General features: G+C 42.8%; 2 protein-coding genes across 4 annotated transcripts in view; both read left to right on the top strand.

Annotated features, from left to right (window-relative positions):
• The window catches only part of LOC106605930 (cullin-9), a 35,983-nt gene extending 33,666 nt beyond the window's left edge, over positions 1 to 2,317 (top strand). For all 3 annotated transcript variants that reach the window (XM_082975352.1, XM_082975351.1, XM_082975349.1), the window contains 4 exons: positions 258 to 375; positions 497 to 630; positions 761 to 852; positions 953 to 2,317. In XM_082975352.1, the coding sequence (XP_082831478.1) occupies positions 258 to 375; positions 497 to 630; positions 761 to 852; positions 953 to 1,160 (552 nt within the window). In that variant the 3' untranslated portion in view covers positions 1,161 to 2,317. The remainder of the gene's footprint in view (positions 1 to 257; positions 376 to 496; positions 631 to 760; positions 853 to 952) is intronic.
• Positions 2,318 to 8,634: 6,317 nt separating this feature from the next.
• Positions 8,635 to 20,762, top strand: LOC106605925 (uncharacterized). The gene is made up of 18 exons (XM_014201929.3): positions 8,635 to 9,750; positions 9,959 to 9,991; positions 10,103 to 10,275; positions 10,434 to 10,479; positions 10,574 to 10,699; positions 10,819 to 10,923; positions 11,119 to 11,337; positions 11,625 to 11,762; positions 11,965 to 12,069; positions 12,181 to 12,306; positions 12,430 to 12,636; positions 12,783 to 12,923; positions 13,708 to 13,812; positions 13,941 to 14,026; positions 14,198 to 14,897; positions 15,089 to 16,963; positions 17,331 to 17,415; positions 18,769 to 20,762. Exons 1-18 carry the CDS (start codon positions 9,190 to 9,192, stop codon positions 19,398 to 19,400), a joined length of 5,463 nt encoding a protein of 1,820 aa, XP_014057404.3. The 5' UTR covers positions 8,635 to 9,189; the 3' UTR covers positions 19,401 to 20,762.

The raw sequence follows: 20,762 nt of genomic DNA, 5'->3' as shown, positions 1-20,762 counted from the left end.
CACAATTTGGGCAGTGCACGCTGCAAATGCCAAATATATGATTGCGTTTTTATTGATTGGTTTGTCAGTGTCTGCAGAGTAGGCTACCCTGTAATTTCTGTAGTATTGAAAAAAAGTGTGCGCTCACTTGGGTTTCCCGTACCGGTAAGAAATTAAATCTATTTTCACCCCTGCATACAAGGTTCACAATGAACCTTGTTAGTATTCAAAAAGTATCCATATGACTAATATGGACCTCTTGCCTGACTGCCATGTAGGTGCTGGCCTACTCTTGTGTGTACAGCTACTACAACCAGGACACTGAGAAGATGGATGTGATGGAGCAGCAAATGGAAGCCCTGGAGCTTCACACCAATGCCCTACAGATCCTGTTGGGTAAGACCTTCATGAATTCTAGGAAAATCATTGTAAGATTTTGTCAAGGCAGATTGCTGTTGAGGATGTTTCAAGCATCATGGATAAGTTATCATCGTCTGTGTGTTTTCCACCCCCCCAGAGGAGACCCTGTTGCAGTGCACTGATCTAGCGTCCTGCGTCCGTCTCCTGAAGCCTGAGCACCTCAACACTGGCTTGGAACTCATCCGCCGCATTCAGGAGCGTCTGGTGGCCATTCTACAACACTCGACCCAGGTAGGGACTTGCGCACGCACACTCTGAAGAGCAGAACACAAAGTGTGGTGGTAATACTTACTGGATGCATTGTGGTCCAATCAACAGCAAATCATTAGGGTTTCCTCCTGTCTGGTCTCTCCAAACACAGGACTTTCGAGTGGGCTACAACTCCAAAACAGGACAGGAACAGGAATCTGCTCAAGCTTCAAATCTCTCTAAGACCACAGATGCCAATAAAGCGTGAGTACAGGACATTTTGAGACGTGGATCTCCACATTACCACCTGGATCTAGTAGCATGTTTTGCTGTGCTCACGATGAGACTGGTGTTCTCCCTGCAGGGCTGGGGCCTCTGAGTCTGGTGACTCTGACAACAACAACAACAATGAGGAGGAAGGTGGAGATGAGGCAGAGGAGGATGATGAGTATGACGATGAGGAAGTCCTCGAATGGCATGAAGATGATGAAGATGACATAGATGAGGACGACTTCTTCTCTGATGACGATGAGTCTGAAAACCTTGAGAGGGATTTCAGTCCTTTTGACTAAATATCTGAAAATATTAAAGGAAGGAAATGTCAATCTGTGCAGGCACTGCAAACACCATATAACTATATTAGAAACAGTACTTAATAAACAAACAAATATCCATTAGAGAGCTTTGGTAACAGGAAAGCCATGGTCTTGTTTAAAGTGAGGCTGGCTGTGAGCCTTCACATTTCCGGTCAGCCTGTTTGTGCTGATCTTTCAGTTTTTGTCCCATGCCACAACTGTTGGATAGGGGGTACACTTACTTTTTCCTCTTATTGTTTATCAAATAGGTTTGAAATCCTAGAGCCTTTCATTATTTTTCACATTACTGTTTTGAAGCCGATGAGGGTTCCATGATCATCACGCATAATGAAGGATCCCTGTAAGAGGATACATTTGTCAGGTGTGACTGTATACTTTGGAACAAAGCCCATACTTTTGTTTAATACAGATGCTGCATTTTGATTTATCCAATAAAGGGATTTATAATCCAGTGCTAGTTTTAAGTTCATGGTTTTTATATCTGTTGTATACTGACATGTTGAGTTGGCATATGTCGTTCATTACCAAATGGTTTGCCTTGGTTTATTTTTTAATACATGGATATATGCCTTCAAAATGATAAAGAACACAATTAATCTGAATTGATTTCCATAGTGAAACTTAATACTGTTCAATTATATTTGGTTTGTTTAGTAGCCTACTAAAGACATCAGTAAATACATAATGTTTGAAGAGTGAAACATTTTCATGCATCTGGGTTAAAGGGTTGCAGATGGAGAACATTTTTTTTTGGGGGGGGGGGGGGGTGTAAGATATTTGGTGTGCCTGGCAGTAAGCCACAGCCCATCAGACTGACAAATCAGAAACATGTCGCCATCCTCTTAACCTCACTGCATATAACGGATTGAAAGTATCATAGCTCATGCATTATTTGCTAAGCGAAAACCTACATGCTTTTTTTTCTTGCTGGAAAATAGCATTTGAAATTTGTACATGTCAATGTTCATCTGTTTAATTGTTTGAGAGGTATCTGATATCTCAACATACTTTGCTCATAGAAGTTGAGATATCCTTATTCATACTGAGCATCTTCCAAAATGTTATCTTTCTGATCTCATTGTTGAAGTTGTGCATCTTCAGCTGACTAAATAAATGCTTTTTCTGCTACTGTACTGGAGTGATTTCATAACTATTACCTGATTTTAAATTGGAAGCATCCAGCAAGACAACCCACTTTCAGTTAAATTTTTTTTTCTCTTTTATGAAAGTCAATGAACTAAGTAGACCAGTGCACAACCATGGGAAAAACCGATGAGATTAGCTTAGTTGACATGTAAGCTATATTTCGTCTGCAATATTTATTGAAAACATACATTTGCACAATGACCACTTCTCTGAAATACATCGTTGCAGTTGTTGGTCAACTAGCTAATGAATTTCAGCCATATTAGCATTAATATGAAATCAGTCACAACACACAAGACATGGTATCAATAAGATGACCTGCCCAAAGACTACCTGCCCTTCAGGACACTTACAGCACACCATGTCACAGGAAGGCAAAAAAGATCAAGGACATCAATCACCTGAGCCACAGCCTGTTCATCCCGCTATCATCCAGAAGGCGAGGTAAGTAAGGCTTCATCAAAGCTGGGCCCGAGGGACTGCAAAACAGCTATCTCAAGGCCATCTGACTGTTAAATAGCCATCACTAGCCAGCTTCCACCCGGCTACTCAACGCTGCACCCTAGAGGCTGCTTGGAATCACTGGCCACTTTAATAATGGAAAGCTAGTCACTTTAATGTTTACAAACTGCTTTACTCTTTATATGTAAAAACTATATTATATTCTACTGTATTTTAGTCAATGCCACTGACATTGCTTGATCTAATATATATATTCCATTTTACTTTTATATTTGTGTGTATTGTTGTGAATTGTTAGATACTATTACACTGCTGGAGCTAGGAACACAAGCATTTCGATACACCTGCAATAACATCTGCTAAATATGTGTATTTTATTTTATGAAACAAGCTGAATGGAGCCATTTACCATTCCCCACATGGCAGTTTCATGTCATTCTTGCTAGCAATCTGGCCATCCAGAATCATAACAGACTGGCTAACTTCTTCCCCATGGAAGCGGCACATCGTTTTCGTGACGTTGACAGACCATAGAAATGCATTTATTAATGTCTACATTCGTTTTTGCAGCATTTATTTTATTAAAGACACTTTAAAACATACTTTTAAATTATATTATGTGAGATAACTATACAAATGAAATAACAATTTTTCCTTAAAGTACACTTTTTTGAGATGACTAATGTTATTGTCCCCACTACAACAAAATACTTAAATACATGTAATTTTGTCATTGAAACATTTAATTGAAAAATGTAGAACTCCATTCATTCCTATGGAGGACTGCTCCGACTGCGCAGTGCCAATATGGCCGAATGGTGGCTTGAAAGCCTCTCAATAGTCCGGCACAGTGTACGCGTCATAATACCCATACAATCTATCGGTAAATCCGGTAGTGGTTTCAATCGTTTTTCCCCATTAATTTTACATCTGGGATTTTAGAACTACTTCATATAGTCTGTGTTTCGTGTAGGCCGGTGTGACGTTTTGATAGCCATGTAATTCTCTCTTGGAAAAGGTGAGTTTTCTCAATATATTCGCCGAAATTTACTCAACAAAACGCTAATTTAGCAACAGATAAGACCTAAAATACGACCAAAGATTTGTATAACTAAACCAAGAGACCACAACCTGTCGTTTCAAATGGGAATATTTGGCAGAGGATGATGACGAGGACCAAGCACGTGCCACCGAGATCCTGTAGCCTATATTTGCATATTTCCGTTTGGGAACGCCTACTCTGTGAAGTGCGCGTGTGCAATAATTCAATTCGCCTTTGTACTCCTTAACAACGCATTTTTTTTCAACTTTGGCAAAGGGTAAAGTCTACATAACTTAGTCCACTCTGTGCATAACAGATTCAAGTTTTGGGACCAGAACTGCATTGAGATCAAATGTTTCATCGATGAGTAAATTAGCAGAATGTTGGCCAAAATCCATCTCGTTTCTGCCGGCCACTTGGCTTCCTCTCGCTACCATATTTGGTAGTGAGTGGAAGCCCCACATGCTTCACATTTATACATCTGGTGAAATATCTGTCTCATTGTTCTATCTGTGCTACAACGGCAGTTGACTACATATTCCTGCAGGAAGCACCTACACGTCATCTCTAGCTGACGTCAGCTACCGTTTTATTTATTTTTATTTTATTTAACCTTTATTTAACTATGCAAGTCTGTTAAGAACAAATTATTATTTACAACGACGGCCTACCCTGGCCAAACCCTAACCCGGATGACGCTGGGCCAATTGTGCGCCACCTTATGGGACTCCCAATCACAGTCGGTTGTGATACAGCCTGGAATCGGACCAGGGTCTGTAGTGACTCCTCTAGCTCTGAGATGCAGTGCCTTAGACCACTGTGCCACTCGGGAGCGTTCAACAGCTCGATCAGAGACCTTTGTGCCCTATCCATGAATTTGCATCCCCTTTCTCTGTCTTAGCTAGCCACTGACTACACTTTTTACCTAGGTAGTTTAGCAGAGCAGTATAAATATAAAACATTTGTTTGTTTAACTTAGACTAGATAATTGTTTTTTACTGTATGTTGTATTTGGTGTCTATTTCAGATATTATGGCGTTTTTCAAGGATTACTATATGAGCATTAAAAGGGGAGAAGACCACTAGAAGTCTGGCCATGTGAAGAAGTACAGCTATAGTGAGGGGCAATTAACCGGTTTGGTCAGGGCCAGCATGAGGGATAAACTTTATCCTGTGTCGGTGAGTGTAGCTATTAAGTTAAGTTTTAGCATCTAGCAATACAATGTGTTCTATACCGCTGTCAACATTCTACAAGGAAAGAGCCACTTGATAAATTTTATGATCATTAACAAGATACCAGACTTCTATGAGCGATAACTCAGTTCTAGAAGGTTGTCATTGATGCAAATTAATCTACCGATAGCTACTTTATTGGGGGAAAATGTACTTTATATGCCTGTGATATGTGGTTGTCCCATCTAACTATCTTAAGATGAATGCACTAACTGTAAGTCACAAAATTATTGAAATGTAAATGTAATGACCAGAGGCATGCATTCACACAGTCTTGATTTATAGGATCCTTTCCGCTATAGAATTGTCAAGTGGTAAAATCCAAACTTATCAATTAAACGTTTATGGAAAAACTGCACTTAAATATTCTACAGCTGTAATGTCATCAATCAAATCAAACTTGATTTAAATAGCACATTTCTTACAACGAATGCATTTCAAGGTGTTCAGTCGTTGGATGGGGTGTTGTCTGTAAAGTGGGGCACAGATAACGAAGAGGAGGGCATCAAGGCATTCAAAATGGCTACAGAGATGGATGTGCATGAGTCAGGGCTTTGGATCACGGGGTCTGGGATCCTGGGTGCCTTACCGGATGGTCTGGTGGGCACCAGAGCAGTGGTGGAGATCAAGTGTCCCTATGGTGCAAAAGGGACCACACCATTGAAGAGGTAGTGAAGTCAAAGGATTTATATATTTCTATATCATGGAGGGAGGGTCTTACAGCCTCCGTGAGGTCCAAAGGCAGCTCCACATCACTGGAAGGGACACCTGCCTCTTTGTTGTGTGTACCACTAGAGCCTCCATCACTATCCCCATTCAGGGTAAAGACCTCTGGCAGACTCATATTGTTCCTCCTGTTAGTACCTGTTTTAAGGGAAGCTAACGGTCCAAAATCATTCCACATAGTTCACATACTAGAAAATGTCACATTTACATAAGTATTCAGACCCTTTACTCAGTTCTTTGTTGAAGCACTTTTGGCAGTGATTACAGCCTCGATTCTTCTTGGGTATGATGCTACAAGCTTGGCTCACCTGTATTTAGGGGGTTTCTCCCATTCTTCTCTGCAGATCCTCTCATGCTCTGTCAGGTTGGATGGGAAGCATCGCTGCACAGGTATTAAAAATGATTTGTTTAACACTTTTTTGGTTACTACATGATTCCATATGTGTTATTTCTTAGTTTTGATGTCTTCACTATTATTCTACAATTTAGAAAATAGTGAAAATAAAGAAAAACCCTTGAATGAGTAGGTGTGTCCAAACTTTTGACTGGTACTGTATATAATGTGTGTTTATATGTGTGTGTGTAATGGGATGTATAAACATTATGGACAGTATGTGGATGGAATATGTAGTATATCTGAAGAATACGCAGGATAGAATAGTATATGTACCGCAGTAGTTCAATAGGATGACCTTGACTAGAATACAGTATATACAGTTGAAGTTTACATACACTAAGGTTGTCATTAAAACTCGTTTTTCAACCACTCCACAAATTTCTTGTTAACGAACTATCTCGTTGTAGAGTTAGTTAGGACATCTACTTTGTGCATGACACAAGTAATTTTTCCAACAATTGTTTACAGACAGATTATTTCACTTTTAATTCACTGTATCACAATTCCAGTGGTTCAGAAGTTTACATACACTAAGTTGACTGTGTCTTTAAACAGCTTGGAAAATGATGTCATGACTTTAGAATCTTCTGAAAGGCTAATTGACATAATTTGAGTAAATTGGAGGTGTACCTGCGGATGTATTTCAAGGCCTACCTCCAAACTCAGTGCCTCTTTGCTTTACATGGGAAAATTAAGAAAAATCAGCTAAGACCTCAGAAAAAAAATTATAGACCTCCACAAGTCTGATTCATCCTTGGGAGCAATTTCCAAATGCCTGAAGGTACCATGTTCATCTGTACAAACAATAGTACGCAACTATAAACACCATGGGACCACGCAGCCGTCATACCGCTCAGGAAGGGGACACGTTCTGTCTCCTAGAGATTAATGTACTTTGGTGCGAAAAGTGCAAATCAATCCCAGAACAACAGCAAAGGACCTTGTGAAGATGCTGGAGGAAACAGGTAAAAAAGTATCTATATCCACAGTAAAACGAGTCCTATATCGACATAACCTGAAAGGCCGCTCAGCAAGGAAGAAGCCACTGCTCCAAAGCCACCATAAAAAAGCCAGACTACGGTTTGCAACTGCACATGGGGACAAAGATTGTACTTTTTGGCCATAATGACCATCTTTATGTTTGGAGGAAAAAGGGGAGGCTTGCAAGCCGAAGAACACCATCCAAACCGTGAAACATGGGGGTGGCAGCATCATGTTGTATGGGGGTGTTTTGCTGCAGGAGGGACTGGTGCACTTCACAAAATAGATGGCATCCTGAGGAAGGAAAATATGTGGATATATTGAAGCAACATCTCAAGACATCAGTCAGGAAGTTAAAACTTGTTCGCAAATGGGTCTTCCAAATGGACAATGTCCCCAAGCATACTTCCAAAGTTATGGCAAAATGGCTTAAGGACAGCAAAGTCAAGGTATTGGAGTGCCCATCACAAAGCCCTGACCTCAATACTACAGACAATTTGTGGGCAGAACTGAAAAAGCGTGTGAAAGCAAGGAGGCCTAAAAACCTGACTCAGATACACCAGCTCTGTAAGGAGGAATGGGCCAAAATTCATCCAACTTATTGTGGGAAGCTTGTGGAAGGCTACCCAAAACGTTTGACCCAAGTTAAACAATTTAAAGGCAATGCTACCAAATACTAATTGAGTGTATGTAAACTTCTGACCCACTGGGGATGTGATGAAAGAAATAAAAGCTGAAATAAATCATTCTCTCTACTATTATTCTGACATTTCACATTCTTAAATAAAGTAGTGATCCTAACTGACCTAAGACAGGGAATTTGTACTAGGATTAAATGTCAGGAATTGTGAAAAACTGAGTTTAAATGTATTTGGCTAAGGTGTATGTAAACTTCTGACTTCAACTGTACATATGAAATTGTAAAACAGTATGTAAACATTATTAAAGGGGCCAGTGTTTCATTATTAAAGTGACCAGTGTTCCATGTCTATGTACATAGGGCAGCAGCCTCTAAGGTCCATGGCTGATGGAGTGTCTTGGATTTATGTTTAGAATAGACCAGGAAGTGGCAGACCCTGACCTCACTGTTAGAGGTTGTCTCAGGGAGAATGGGATATGGAAAAACACATTTCCGATTCACACAAGCATATTAATACACTGGTACATGTGTGAAATTGGACAGATTTAAATACACACTAGCTAGTTGTAGGTCCACACTACTATAAGCTATTCGCTGCACCAGCTTTAACATCTGCTAAACTGTGTACACACTAACTAGTACCACAGAGATTCTAAACCTAGGACATACTGTACTGTCTTTGCCAGTACCTAACTTCTCATTTCAAATGTAATTTCACCACCGGTGCTGTTAGTGGCGGTATTCGACCTTAATGAGCTCGAATGTCTGTTCTGAAAAGGTATCTGCTATATAGCTATTATTAACGTCGTAATTTCAGCATAGGCTGCTAGAGATAGTACAGTGCAGTTGCAGTGAGGGGGGTAGTGACTAGTTACCAATGTGCTTTTTGGTCTTAATTTAAGGTACATTTTTGGCATAAGGTTATCAGTGTGGTTAACGTTAGGGTTATGTTTAAAATCACATTTTAAGAAGATAAATTGTATAAACTAGTGGCGACCCTTTCATATGATTTTATCGAATTTTTTCACAGTCTATGGATTTGGCGCTATCTACATCGGATATACGTCATGTCTCCACATCCACAATATCCGCAACAAGTTCGCTTGTATCTGGTGGTGTGAGGTTATATGGCTAGCTATATAGCTATCCCGCTAACGTGAGTTGTTTGAGTTTCCATATAACGTTAACCGAACATTTACCTATCAAACCACAAACTTGCAATAGTGAATACGTGCACCTTCATATATAGCAATATCAGAGATATTTACCTAGCTAGTATGGTAATCTAGCCAGCATTTCAACGTTCGCGTCCCCTTTGAAGGGTTCTTTCTGCTTACGTTAGCTTGCGAGCTAACTAGCTTTCATAAAACATTTCGAAATGGGACGAGGAGGTGGTCGGAAGCGTGGAAAAGGCAATGGACCTCCTCCATTTGACATGGGACCAAGGCGGCCTCATCCATTTGACATGGGCCCAGGACCAGGTTGGTGTGGGCCGTCTGGACCCTTTGGTCCTTTTCACGGTGGCCCCGGTCCACATCCTAACTTTATGGGAGATCCAATGATGCAAGGCCCCATGCCCCCTGATTATCACGGATATGGGCCAGGCTACGGGCCAATGGGTCCAGGTGGCCCCATGGATGGATACGGGCCAAGAGGCCCCATGGATGGGTATGGGCCAATGGGTCCAGGTGGCCCTATGGATGGATGTTTTGATGGGCCACCGATGGATGGACCAGGATTCGGGTATGGTCCAGGTATGCCCGGACCATATGATCCAATGATGGGCAATGTACCAGGACCAATGCCCCCTCCAGTTATGGCCCCGCCAGTTATGCCCCCCCCAGGTATTCCGCCCCCTGGTATTCCTCCCCCAGGTATGCCGCCCATGGTCCCGCCTCTGGTGGACAACTCTGGCTTTCCTCCACCCTGGCAAAGCGAGGTAATGTTAGCTTGACAACTTGTAGTGCTTTCTGCATATGGCAAATTCTCAATGTTAAACTTGTAAAAAAAAAAAAAAAAATTTAATTGGTGTTATAATAACATGACATGGTTTGAATGTGCAATCAAGAAGAATTAGTTTGTTCTTCATGAATAAAATATTTAAATAAAAAATCATCCCTAAAATCAGTTCTGCCTCCTTCATGTAGGTAAACCCTTATGCTGTTCCTCCGCCGTCGTGGGTAAGAGCCACTGTGTCTGTCCTGTCATCTCTATGATACAATTTCAATAACATTTTGCTACTTACTCTCAACTTTTCACTGGCTCCTTTTCTCTTACCTGTCGGGAAACAGCCCGTTACGACAACAGCCCCCCTTCCGACTGAGACGACTGTAGTGCCTGATGTGTGGGGACTCTGCCGGGGCTCCGAGGTCCAACAACCTGATCCACCACAGACTGATGAACAGAAGACCAAAGTGTCCAAGAAGGACAAAAAATCATCAGGGAAGAAGAGCTACAATGACAAGTAATGGTCATTATGTCAACAAATTAGATGTCATCACTGTGCGATTAGTGTTTGATTGCATACAGTAGTTGGATCTTCCATACGTTACGTTAGTTCTTCAGGAAGTTATGTTTATACGCATATATTTTTTTCCCCCTCTCAACACTTACAACTCATAGGCCTCCTCCACCTGGAAGATCCAAGGGGGTCATCTCATTCATTGGGGTAAGTCCAAATGCTGAGAATCCTGCTTGAATGGAAGGTTCTTAATCTCCACTAGTCAACATTGCATTCTCAAATTGTCCTCTCCTGTCCACAGCCAACTTACGGCTACATCGAAAGAGACGATCTCAAAAAATATTCCTTCACTTTTGATGCTTTTCTGGGAGTCCCCAAGAACATGATACCTGGGGTCAGGGTGCATTTTACAGCCTATAAGGAGAAGGTGGGTCACTTTAGAAACATTTTGCTGGATATAGTTCAAAGGAAAACATTCGAAGGAGTGTGAGACATTGGTTTTCATTGTATTTGTCTTTTTTATACTTCCCTGTATTGTAAACCCAGGCAGGGGAGTGTGCCACCGATGTATCTGTACCTCCAGGGGGGACTGAGGAGATTGACTCCACCATTATTGAAGGTTTTGTCTGCAATGCTATCCCGGAGCAGCAGGTGAGGGAACTCTGTAGCACAAAGATTTTCTAAAATCAATTCTTGACTTTATGAACATTTTCATCACTGCCACAACTAGATGTTTTGATTATTGTAAGTATATTTGATTCTATGTTTGGCTTGTTATGACTAATACTTGGCATCTCGTTTAAAAATGGCATAGCTGGTATTAACTGAATGTATGTGCCCCCACAGCCTGGTGCAAAGCAGAAACCTGGCCAAATTGAAGCCAACATCGATGGCAAGACAAGAGCGCTGCTTTACTCAGAGAAGGACAGCACCATCACCCTGTTGCAAGGGGACCATGTGACATTCAACTTGTTAACCGACATAGTTTCACAAAACATTAGAGCCACTAATATTCGGCCAAAGACACCACAGACTTTTAAGATCACTGGAGAGAAGAGGGAGGTGGTAAGTCTGAGTGGCACACCTATATTCTTACACTTTAATTTTGGTAAAAAATGTGGACGTAAACTCTGTTCCTGGAGAGCTGCACGCCTTTTATCCAGCCCAGTATGACTACACCCGGGTCAAATAATCATCTATTCAGGATCTTCAATTGAGACCACAATTATTTACGTCAAGTGTGTTAGAGCTGGGCTGGATGAAACTACTGCAAACAAAGTGGCCTAGTGGCACCAGAGTTGGCCATCCCTACTGTAGCTAGCTGTTGATATCTTTTTTGTTCTCTCAACCAGGGTGTGATAATGAGCGTAAAGGGTGGCTCTGGCACCATAATGGCAGCGAACCAGAACAACCTGCCCTTTGAGACCACAGAGAACATGAGTCTAACTGAGTTCGCTGTTATGGATGAGGTGGACTTTACAGTCGTCACAGTGAGTATACTGTGTCTTTCCCATCCACATAATTGATTGGCAAATTGAGTTTGTTGACACCGAATTACGATCAGTTTGAACCTGGGAGTGATGTTTTGACCCTCTAAATGTGCAGATTTTGATCCTAAGTATTGCAATGTTTAAATTCTTTGTTGATTGACTGATACATGTTACATTAACATAATGTCATTGTTTTCATTAGATCAAAGGGAAGGAGAAGGCCATCAGAGTAAGGAAGCTGAAGTGCTTGGTGACACTGGAAGACACCATGGAGAAGAAGGTTGAAGACACTGCAGGAAAAGACAAGGTGGGGCGCAGTTCAGTGCAAAATCTGATAGGTGGTGGAAAATCTGTCGTTCAGAGTTGATGACTTTCATCGGTGACATACCCAATCATGTCCTTATTACTGTCTCTCCAGTGGAAGCCAGTGGCCCCAGTGGAGGAGGTGCTGCCCCAGAGGACTGTGGTGTTTGAGGACGTTAGCACTGCGCAGCATGCAGGAACGGTCGTCAAGGCTGTCCTCAAGGTCTCCGACAAGAAGCAGGTACGGTGTATTACTAGAAGATTGAAAGTATAAATCAGACAGTATTGTTATGTGTTCTTGTTGGAAAACGTTTGGGTTGTCAAATCATGGATTTTAGAATATGTTATCTCCTTTTCCTTCCAGGAGCAGGGCCTTTTGGAGGCGTCGGTGGGCGGCACACAGAAACAGTTATCATTTGAAGCCACTGACATTCTGACTGACGCCACCATGTTCGACGGAGACAAGGTTCACTTTAACATCTCCACCAACCGTGAGACCAAGGAGGAGCGTGCCGTCAACGTGGAGATTCTCTCCGAGACGTTTGAGGAGTCAACAGAGCAACGCAGAACTGTAAGATCATGTTTAGCATGTGGTACATGATGCCTTTTAAGTCTGAGGCTGGCTAGGTTTTTCCACACTAAAGAAGGATGGGATGTTTTATGTAATGCCTTAATGGATTTGCACAGTATGTCTAAGTGAAGTGTTTTCCCTTCTAGGGTGTGGTGGTGCAAGCTGGGGAGCTGTCTGGGACCATTAAGTGCCATCAGAGCCCCCAGCTGCTCTTCTTCCGTCTGACTGAGGTCATGGAGGAGACGAAACTGGACATCTCAGAGAAGGTGGAGTTTAGTGTCATTCCGGTAAGTTTCCCTGGAGCTGTGATCCGATTGGCATGGGGAAGTTAATATCTGTTGGTATACTGTACATGCAAGTAGCTATTTAGAGAAATGTTGTTCTTTTGACCAGTTGTTTCCAACTTGAGGAACATGCAGTTACATTTCCATATAACCCACACTGCTGCTGTCATATGGATCGATTTAAATACTGTCCTCCACTGAGTCTGGTTCACAGGATGATTGTTTTCAAAAGAATGACAAAAGTTAAAGGCCCAGTGCAGTCAAAATTATTTTATCCTGCGTTTTGTATCATACTTGTACAACAGCTGATGAAACTAACACTGTAAAAGTATGAAAAAATGTGATCCGTTTTATTTCCCGATACTTGCTGATTGAAAATACAATCACCACAGGACCTTCTAATCAGCAGGTTTTGCAACGTTGGCAATATAAGTTAATAGACCATTAACAAAGCAAGTTCAAAACCTCTCTGCAAATAACAGTTAGTTTTCAGGTTACATATCCCTCCCTTTAAGCCCCTCCACTGTGGTGGATTGTGATCCCCGCGCCACAATCCTAACTGGTTAATGCAGCGCTTTGGTGCCCTTCCCCACTCCCCTCAGGCCAGACAGTCTTTGCAAAAACCTTGCTTGAGAATGAGTTTTAGCTAAAAAGCAACTTTTGTTGCTTTTTGACAATTTTAACGGAAAACTGTTAAAATAAGTTACTTAGCTAATTGTTTCCCAGAATTGATTTTGAGATAAAAACAACTGCGCTGGGCATTTTAACTCTTTCCATTTTCTCTTAGCTTGAAACAGCTGAAGGAGGTAACCAAGCGATCAGGATCAAACGCTTTATCGACAGTGTCTTCACCCGTGTGCCCAAGCTTGTGGGCGTGGCAGCAAAAGAAAAGGTTGGTTTATGATGGAACAAAAGCCTGTGACTTTGGTCAATGATGTTTAGTGCCGGGGGATGTCATATTGACTTAGGGGATAGACATGTTGCTGTCTCTGTTGTATTCAATTGCCTATTGTCTTACAGAAGAAGATGACCATCAAACTGATGAGAGACCCAAAACTGCTCATCAAGGGTGCAGGTGTCAAAGTAGAGCACGATGATGATCTTACGTGAGTTTGATTGTGCTTAGTAGTAGTATTGGTTCCAACATGAAGTCAAGGTAAAGTATCATTGCGTGACGATTTTGGATGTCATTTGTTAGCTCAAGCCACAAGTACCCTGAAATCTAAACGTTTAACAGATGTGCTTGAAGTCATTTCCCTCATTATTTTGTGCCCCAGCAACGACAAACCTGCCTTCGAGGAGTTGGACAAGATGAAAGCAGTCGTAAAAACTCTGCGGTCAAAAACTGCTGGCTCTGGATCTGGTGGCAAGGACTCGGACAGCAGCCGGCGGAGATACGGGCGCAGAAGCCGGAGCCCCAGCCTAGACCAGTTTGGCCGGGTGAAGAAAAGGCGGAGCACGAGCAGGGAGCGCAGAGAGCGGGGTGGTAGCAACAGGTACAGGAGCAGTCGCAGCAGGAGTCAGAGCAGGGAGAGGAGCAGCCGTGGGAGCAGGAGACGAAGCCACAGTCTGGAGAGAAAAGATTCCAAGCACAGGAGCAGCAGCAAAGAGAGGACATCCTCGAAAAGGAGCCACAGCAAGGAGCGAGATGGAAGCAGTCAGAGGAGCTCCAAGAACGGTTCAAGCTCGGGAAGTAAACCTCCAGATAGAATGAACGATGAGCTAGAAAGAAAGAAGAGGGAACTAGATGAGCTCAATGAGTTAATATACCGCAAGAGAGCCATGGTTGCCATGGAGCAACATGGTGGAGTTCCCAATTTCCTGCCAGAAGGGAAGCCTATGGAGAAGACCTGTTTTGACTACAATCATGGAATGCCAGAGCTTCCTCCACAACCTAAACCACCCACTGACATCAAACCCAAGTCCATTCTGAAGAAACGCCCAGACCATGTCACAGGGCCACTTTTCCCAATTCAGGTCAGTTATTCTTTCTAAACTTCTCTTTCAGTTAGAGAATCATTTGTTCTCGGGAATTTTATATAGTGCTTTATATAGTTTTCATATATCGATTTAAGAAACATATTACAGTCAATATTATTGTGATCAGCACGACATGAGACATTTTTGATTTGTATGACGTGGTGTGAAATTATTTTGTTTCTTTGCAGACTGAACCCCCTAAAGCTCAACCTCTTGATCAAAGGCTTGTGGAACAGTACGGTTATGACGTTGAGACGCCCTATAAACCACACTCTGCCCAACCACCCTTCACCCAAACATCCAGTCAGAAGTCCTATTATGAAGGTTCACCTGCTGGACATCCTGCTCCTGACCTATCTGCAAAGTATGATCCATATGAGCAGACTTCTAGAGAGCACCCATCACAACCTTCTCTAGTTCGCCAAACACCTCTTGACCCTCATTCTTCAAATCGACCTCCTCCCAGCCGAGAGTCACAGGAAAAGAACCCTAACTTGAACACCCAGCTCGCCCGTTTCCTCAACATCCTCAACAAAGGTGTGGATGCCGGTCTGCTGTCCACTGTGGTCAAGGAGTCTCGAGAGGAGATTGCTGGTATTCAGGAGGATAGTCCCATACCTCAAAAGTGTTATCGTAGGTCGCGTGAACGTGGGGATGAAGATCAGTACAAGGATGCCTACAGGGGAAGAGAGGAGGAGCCAGAGCGCCCACACAGGGGCTTCGACAGGGAGCGAGTGAAGATCTCCGACACTAAAGATGACCTCAGAGACGAAGACCGGCTGCTGCCTCACGAGAGAGCAATCCAGGACGGTGGTGGCTTTTCCGGAATTCTAGGAATGACGTCCCACACCCAGTTCCTGAGAGAACCTGAACGTGTGGAAGAAGAGGATGACTTCCTCTATGGGGGTAAAGCCCCAGCAGCAGCGGGTGAGGAGGAGCGCTATGAGAAACCTGGACGCTCAGACAGATCCAGGGATGACGGGAGGTCCAGTCCAGCCAGAGCCCCGGTGGAGGAGACCAAGAAGCAGGAGAGTCAGGACAAGACACAGCACTTCGACAAGATCAAGAGCCTGCTCCAGGCCATCGGCCTGAACCTGGACACCTCCGAGGTCACCAAGCTGGCAGACAGGACCCAGGAGCGCCTCTACGGGACAAAGTCATCCAAACACTCATCAGATTCCTCTGAGAGAGAGACGAAGCACTCGTCTAGGCGGGGAGATCGGCATCGGCGACGCAACACCGACTCATCTGATTCCGAACGCCTCCGGTCGGCCTCGCCCTCCAGGTCTTCCCAGCGGGAGGTGTACCTCAACCCCCAAGACACCCCGGAATATGGAGGGTTCCTTGACCCGGAAGAGGAGGCTGCCTTGGAGAAGGCAAGGCAGATGCAAAGCCTCACCAAGAAAGTGAGTGTCTCGCCTCCCACCACCTCCCCCACCACCTCCTCCCATCCTGGCACCTCCTATTCCACCACACAGTGGAACTTCCCTGAGAAGACACAGCCCATTGCTCCTAAGGGTTGGCCTAGCAAGGGGTCTAGTACCAACTATCTCTCATCACTGCCGCCCGGTCCCTTAAGTCCCCCCCCTAATATTTCCCCTGTCCCATCCTTGACAAACACACCTCATGTTCCAGCTGGTCAACAAGCAGCTGGGGTGTATACTTATACTTCGCCTGTGGGACAATCCCCTGGCTTACCCACGGCCTTGCCCACCGCTTATTATGGGCATCCTGGTGCCCCCATGATACCGTTTGCAAAGACTCAGCTCACACAACAAGTGAATATATTGAATCAGGTGACTGTATCGAATCCCACAATGGATGTCTTGAGTCAAATCCTCCAAGTCACCAGCCAGTCTAGATGCCTCAAGGTGATTGAAACAGTCAAAAGTGTGTCCGGTGCACAGCAGGATTCGCCAAGACATAGTATCGCCATACCTCTCCAGATCAACACACAAAGCCCTGATGCTGCAGCTGGACAGCCCTCGTCTCCCCCTCTATCACCAGAGACTCCAGGTCCACCAGTGACGGAAGACGATATCAAGGCCAAACAGAAGAAAAGGGTATGTTATGTTTTTGTTCATTCCATGTGTAGGAATTAGAAAAAGTTGTCTGATCATGTTCAGTTTGTGTATATTCTACCAGCCAGCAACCCACCTTCAGTCCTTGGTGTTGTTGACATTTGAATTACATTATAGGCCATTTTAAAGCTTTTTGGGGAGTTGTTTGACATTTTTAATTCCTGATAGTGCACTTTGGAAAAGTTCAGTGTGTGTCTGAACACACTTTTTGTATTCCCAATTATATAATATTAAATTGCTTCTGTTAACTTAATGTTCTGGATTTAGTGCACACTGGCAAGTCAGTCCAAAGCTGCTGCATTTAGGAGTTGACTGTATTTACAGTGTGTGTGTGTGTGTCGCTTTGTAGCTGGAGCAGTTTAACCTGCGGATGAGACAGAAGAATCAGCAAAGAATGAACGATACTCGTGACAGTAGGAAGAAGAACGCAACAGGTAACCCTTAGTGAGGTTGACGTGTAGAGAGGTGTTCAGCCACACATTGTAGCCAAGGTTAAGATTAGGTGATACCAGAACTAGTCAGGAGCTATAGACAACTTAATTGATGCTGGGCGCTTAACACGCGTTCAAAGTACAGGATGAGATGTAGGTGTCAAGAACCAGCCATGGAGGGAACACGGATAGGTTTGAGGCTTCACTTAGACAGGTTTAATGTAGGTTTTACTTGCTCTTATTCCAGCCATGGTTAATCAGGTTTCAGTGATATCTTAGATAGCTTTAGCTATTATATTTCCTAGATGTACATTTTCTGTTTTTATCCTTGTGTTAGGGCTAGGTTTTTAAGTGTTCCTACTTATTTGCTTTGAAAGGCCTGGCCCTGTAACGATTTACCAGCTTGGCACTTGTCTTGATTTGTGTAATGCAAGTATGTCCTAATAGGAAAATGAGTTTCCATACTTGGTTTATGCTCATAAAAAAGTATTAAAAATATGTTTATTTATTGTGCATGCAATACAATTTTTTTAAGCATGAGGTCTTCAAGACTCAAGTGCTTTTGCTCAGATATACTAACAGAAACAATAGATAGGTATAGACTCCCATGTTCCTTTACTCTGGACAGGAGTTGCTCTAAAGACAGATATTAATGTTAGCTAGCTTTAACATGTAATGTTTTCTCCAACAGATAAAGGTAAGTATTTTAGCAGAGTTTACATCAACAGGTCTTAAGCTGTTGAGTTGCATTATTGTTTATGTGTAGTTCAGAAACGGGGATCAGGTAAGCTGTAGGAAGTCCGCAAAAGTGTTAGGACTTTTTTGGCAATATTAGACTTGCTATACATTTCTTGATTAGGGGAGTGGGTGTTCCAATCTCTACTGCTAGGGAGAAACTTTTACTTCAATGGGGGGACTTGTTAGTGTTGTTTTTACTCCAAAACAGGGATAAATATTGGGACTGCTGTCAATCTGACAACTAGCTAGGGCCTGAATAATGAGGAAATGAGGGTGTGATGTGGTAGTGCTACGTTAAGAAGAGTAAGCTAGGTCAGACTGCAGATGGTGTCATTTGCTATTTAGCTTTAGTGTATAAGCTATCATTAGTGTCAAATATTTCTCATACCTCAGTTCATGAGGATAATGTTTTTTATAGTACTAGACTAGGTTAGCTAACTGCAGGAGGGCATAGTCTTGAGTGTCAGCTCCATCAGTTCTGAGCCAAAGATGGAAGATAAACAGCCAACCAGCAGCCTGCAGAGTCCCAAGAGCTGGAGCGTCAGTAACGTCAACCTCGCAAAGCCCCTGTGATGCTAACCCACACATGTACCCTGTGTTATTGTTGCGTTTTTACAGGAAAAGTTCCCAAAGTTACCTTTGCAAACACAGAGCCTAGGAACGTGTGGATCTGTGGCCACTCGCTTATATATTGGGCAGAGATGAGGGCCAAGTCGCCCGAGATTGGCATGCAGCTGGGCATGGACCCCAGCAGTGTGCGGGTGTGGTGGAAGGGCACACAGGGCATGACGTGGGCCCAGCTGCTGCCCCAGCTTGACCAGCTGAAGATCAAGTGGCCCAGCCCAGACGTGGTCATCCTGCACCTGGGCGGGAATGACCTGGGCACCCACAACCCTGAGGCCCTTCTGGCATCTGTGAAGAAGGACCTGACCTCCATGAGGAGCATTTTCCCACAATGCCTGTTGGTCTGGTCTGACATCTTGCCCCGGATTTCCTGGAGGCACACAGAGGACAGTGACGCAGTGGACAATGTTAGGGCGGCCATCAACAGAAGAGTTCACACCATCATCGCTGAGCTAGGTGGCACTGCTCTGACCCATGACAACATCATGTGTGGCTCAGACGCAGGCCTGTACAGGCCAGATGGTGTTCATCTGTCTGGTAAAGGTATTGATACTTTCAACTTGAACTTGCAGGACTTTTTGGAGAAGTGGGAGACCGAGGCAAGCAATGGTCCTGTGATGAGTTAAGAAATGCCCAATGAATTCGTTTTTTATTGGGGACGGTTTTATTTTCATTTCTCTGTTACCTTACTGTGCTGGAGCGCTGGATACCAACCTACGGGTTGATTTTAGATGTAATGTTACTTCATTGCAAATAATACATTCTGTTATGGTAGTATCCACTTTGATTAACTGCTGTATGTAATCTTTTTGTTTAAGTTTTAGCATACTGATGATTAGCATGTTGTTTATCCATAAAATGCTAGGCTTTTACTTATTGTATGAATTTTGTTGGACAGAAACAAATAAACTAGATAATTGGAAAATATCATGTGCTTGGCATTTCATTCTGCTCTGAAGCCTCTGAGATATGAAACTTGTGATAGAAGAGGCATTCAAACTAGGATGTCTGTAAATTATGGCGGTAAAAGTGAAGGTCTTTTAGTTAAGTGGAAATTCTAACATTGTCTCTTTCTTGTCAAAACATATACTCACTCAATTTTTAAGTTAACTGCAGAAGAAGAAGAAGGAAGATGACTTTATTGTCCAAAGTACACAAATATCCAACGGAAATTCTACAGGTATACAAGAGGTAACTTTTGTTTGTACTCTGTTGCTAGAGCTTTTCTAGTGTAGTAGTTAGCTAGCAGATTGGCCACTCCAGGGTTCTCTTATGTAATACTTTACCTTTTATTTCTGTAACTTAATGTTCTCTTCTTGTTTAGTTTTTTTCACTATCCAAGCTGTAAGTTTGCTTGTTGCTGACCAGCGCCAAGCTTTTTCCCTCCTACCTACCTAGGAGTCTCTTTACCTTTACCCATTTTCTAGGATGATCTCAGGACTAGGCTTTGAACATCCAACATAGCAAAGGTAACACAAGTTCAGCTGAATTAGATTTTAAAAAGAGAACATTTTTATTTTTGTCACTTTTTGGAAATGATACAGCATTCAATAACAAAGATCTGTGCAATCCAGTGTTGCTGTACAGTGTAGTACTCTATTCCAGATGTAATTTTGGAAGTTCTGTCACCATACCTTTCTGTGATGTTTCTGTATTATTTTGATCAAAATATAAAATGATGTACATAGGTGACCGTGAGGTGTGCATGTTGAGACATCTGACGTTGTTGAGGTAAACATGTAGTGCACAGAGCGTCAAGATCGATGAAAATTCACCCTAAAGATTATTTTCAGAACAAACAAAAAAATTGCATCTGGGTAAGTTTTTGTTGTTGTTGTTGTGTGTGTTTAGTTGCTGAAAGAATGTTTCTTAAATAAATGTACACCTCTGTCATAAGGCTTGTTACTAAACGTACTGCTATTCTCATCGTTTCAATCGTGAAAGATCATCTTTCTATGGTGTGACAATAAACACCAGACTATTATGAA

Source organism: Salmo salar, chromosome 01 (assembly GCF_965601325.2).
Source record: "Salmo salar chromosome 01, fSalSal1, whole genome shotgun sequence".
Lineage (NCBI taxonomy): Eukaryota > Metazoa > Chordata > Actinopteri > Salmoniformes > Salmonidae > Salmo > Salmo salar.
The sequence above is the reverse complement of the archived record's forward strand: the minus strand, read 5'-3'. Positions and strand labels throughout refer to the sequence as shown.

Excerpts from the sequence above, each read along its gene's own strand:
- LOC106605925 (XM_014201929.3), top strand. The coding sequence starts at position 9,190 with ATGGGACGAGGAGGTGGTCGGAAGCGTGGAAAAGGCAATGGACCTCCT. Across the intron at positions 16,964-17,330 it reads AGGCCAAACAGAAGAAAAGG|CTGGAGCAGTTTAACCTGCG; the intron begins GTATGTTATGTT and ends GTCGCTTTGTAG. Across the intron at positions 17,416-18,768 it reads TAGGAAGAAGAACGCAACAG|GAAAAGTTCCCAAAGTTACC; the intron begins GTAACCCTTAGT and ends GCGTTTTTACAG.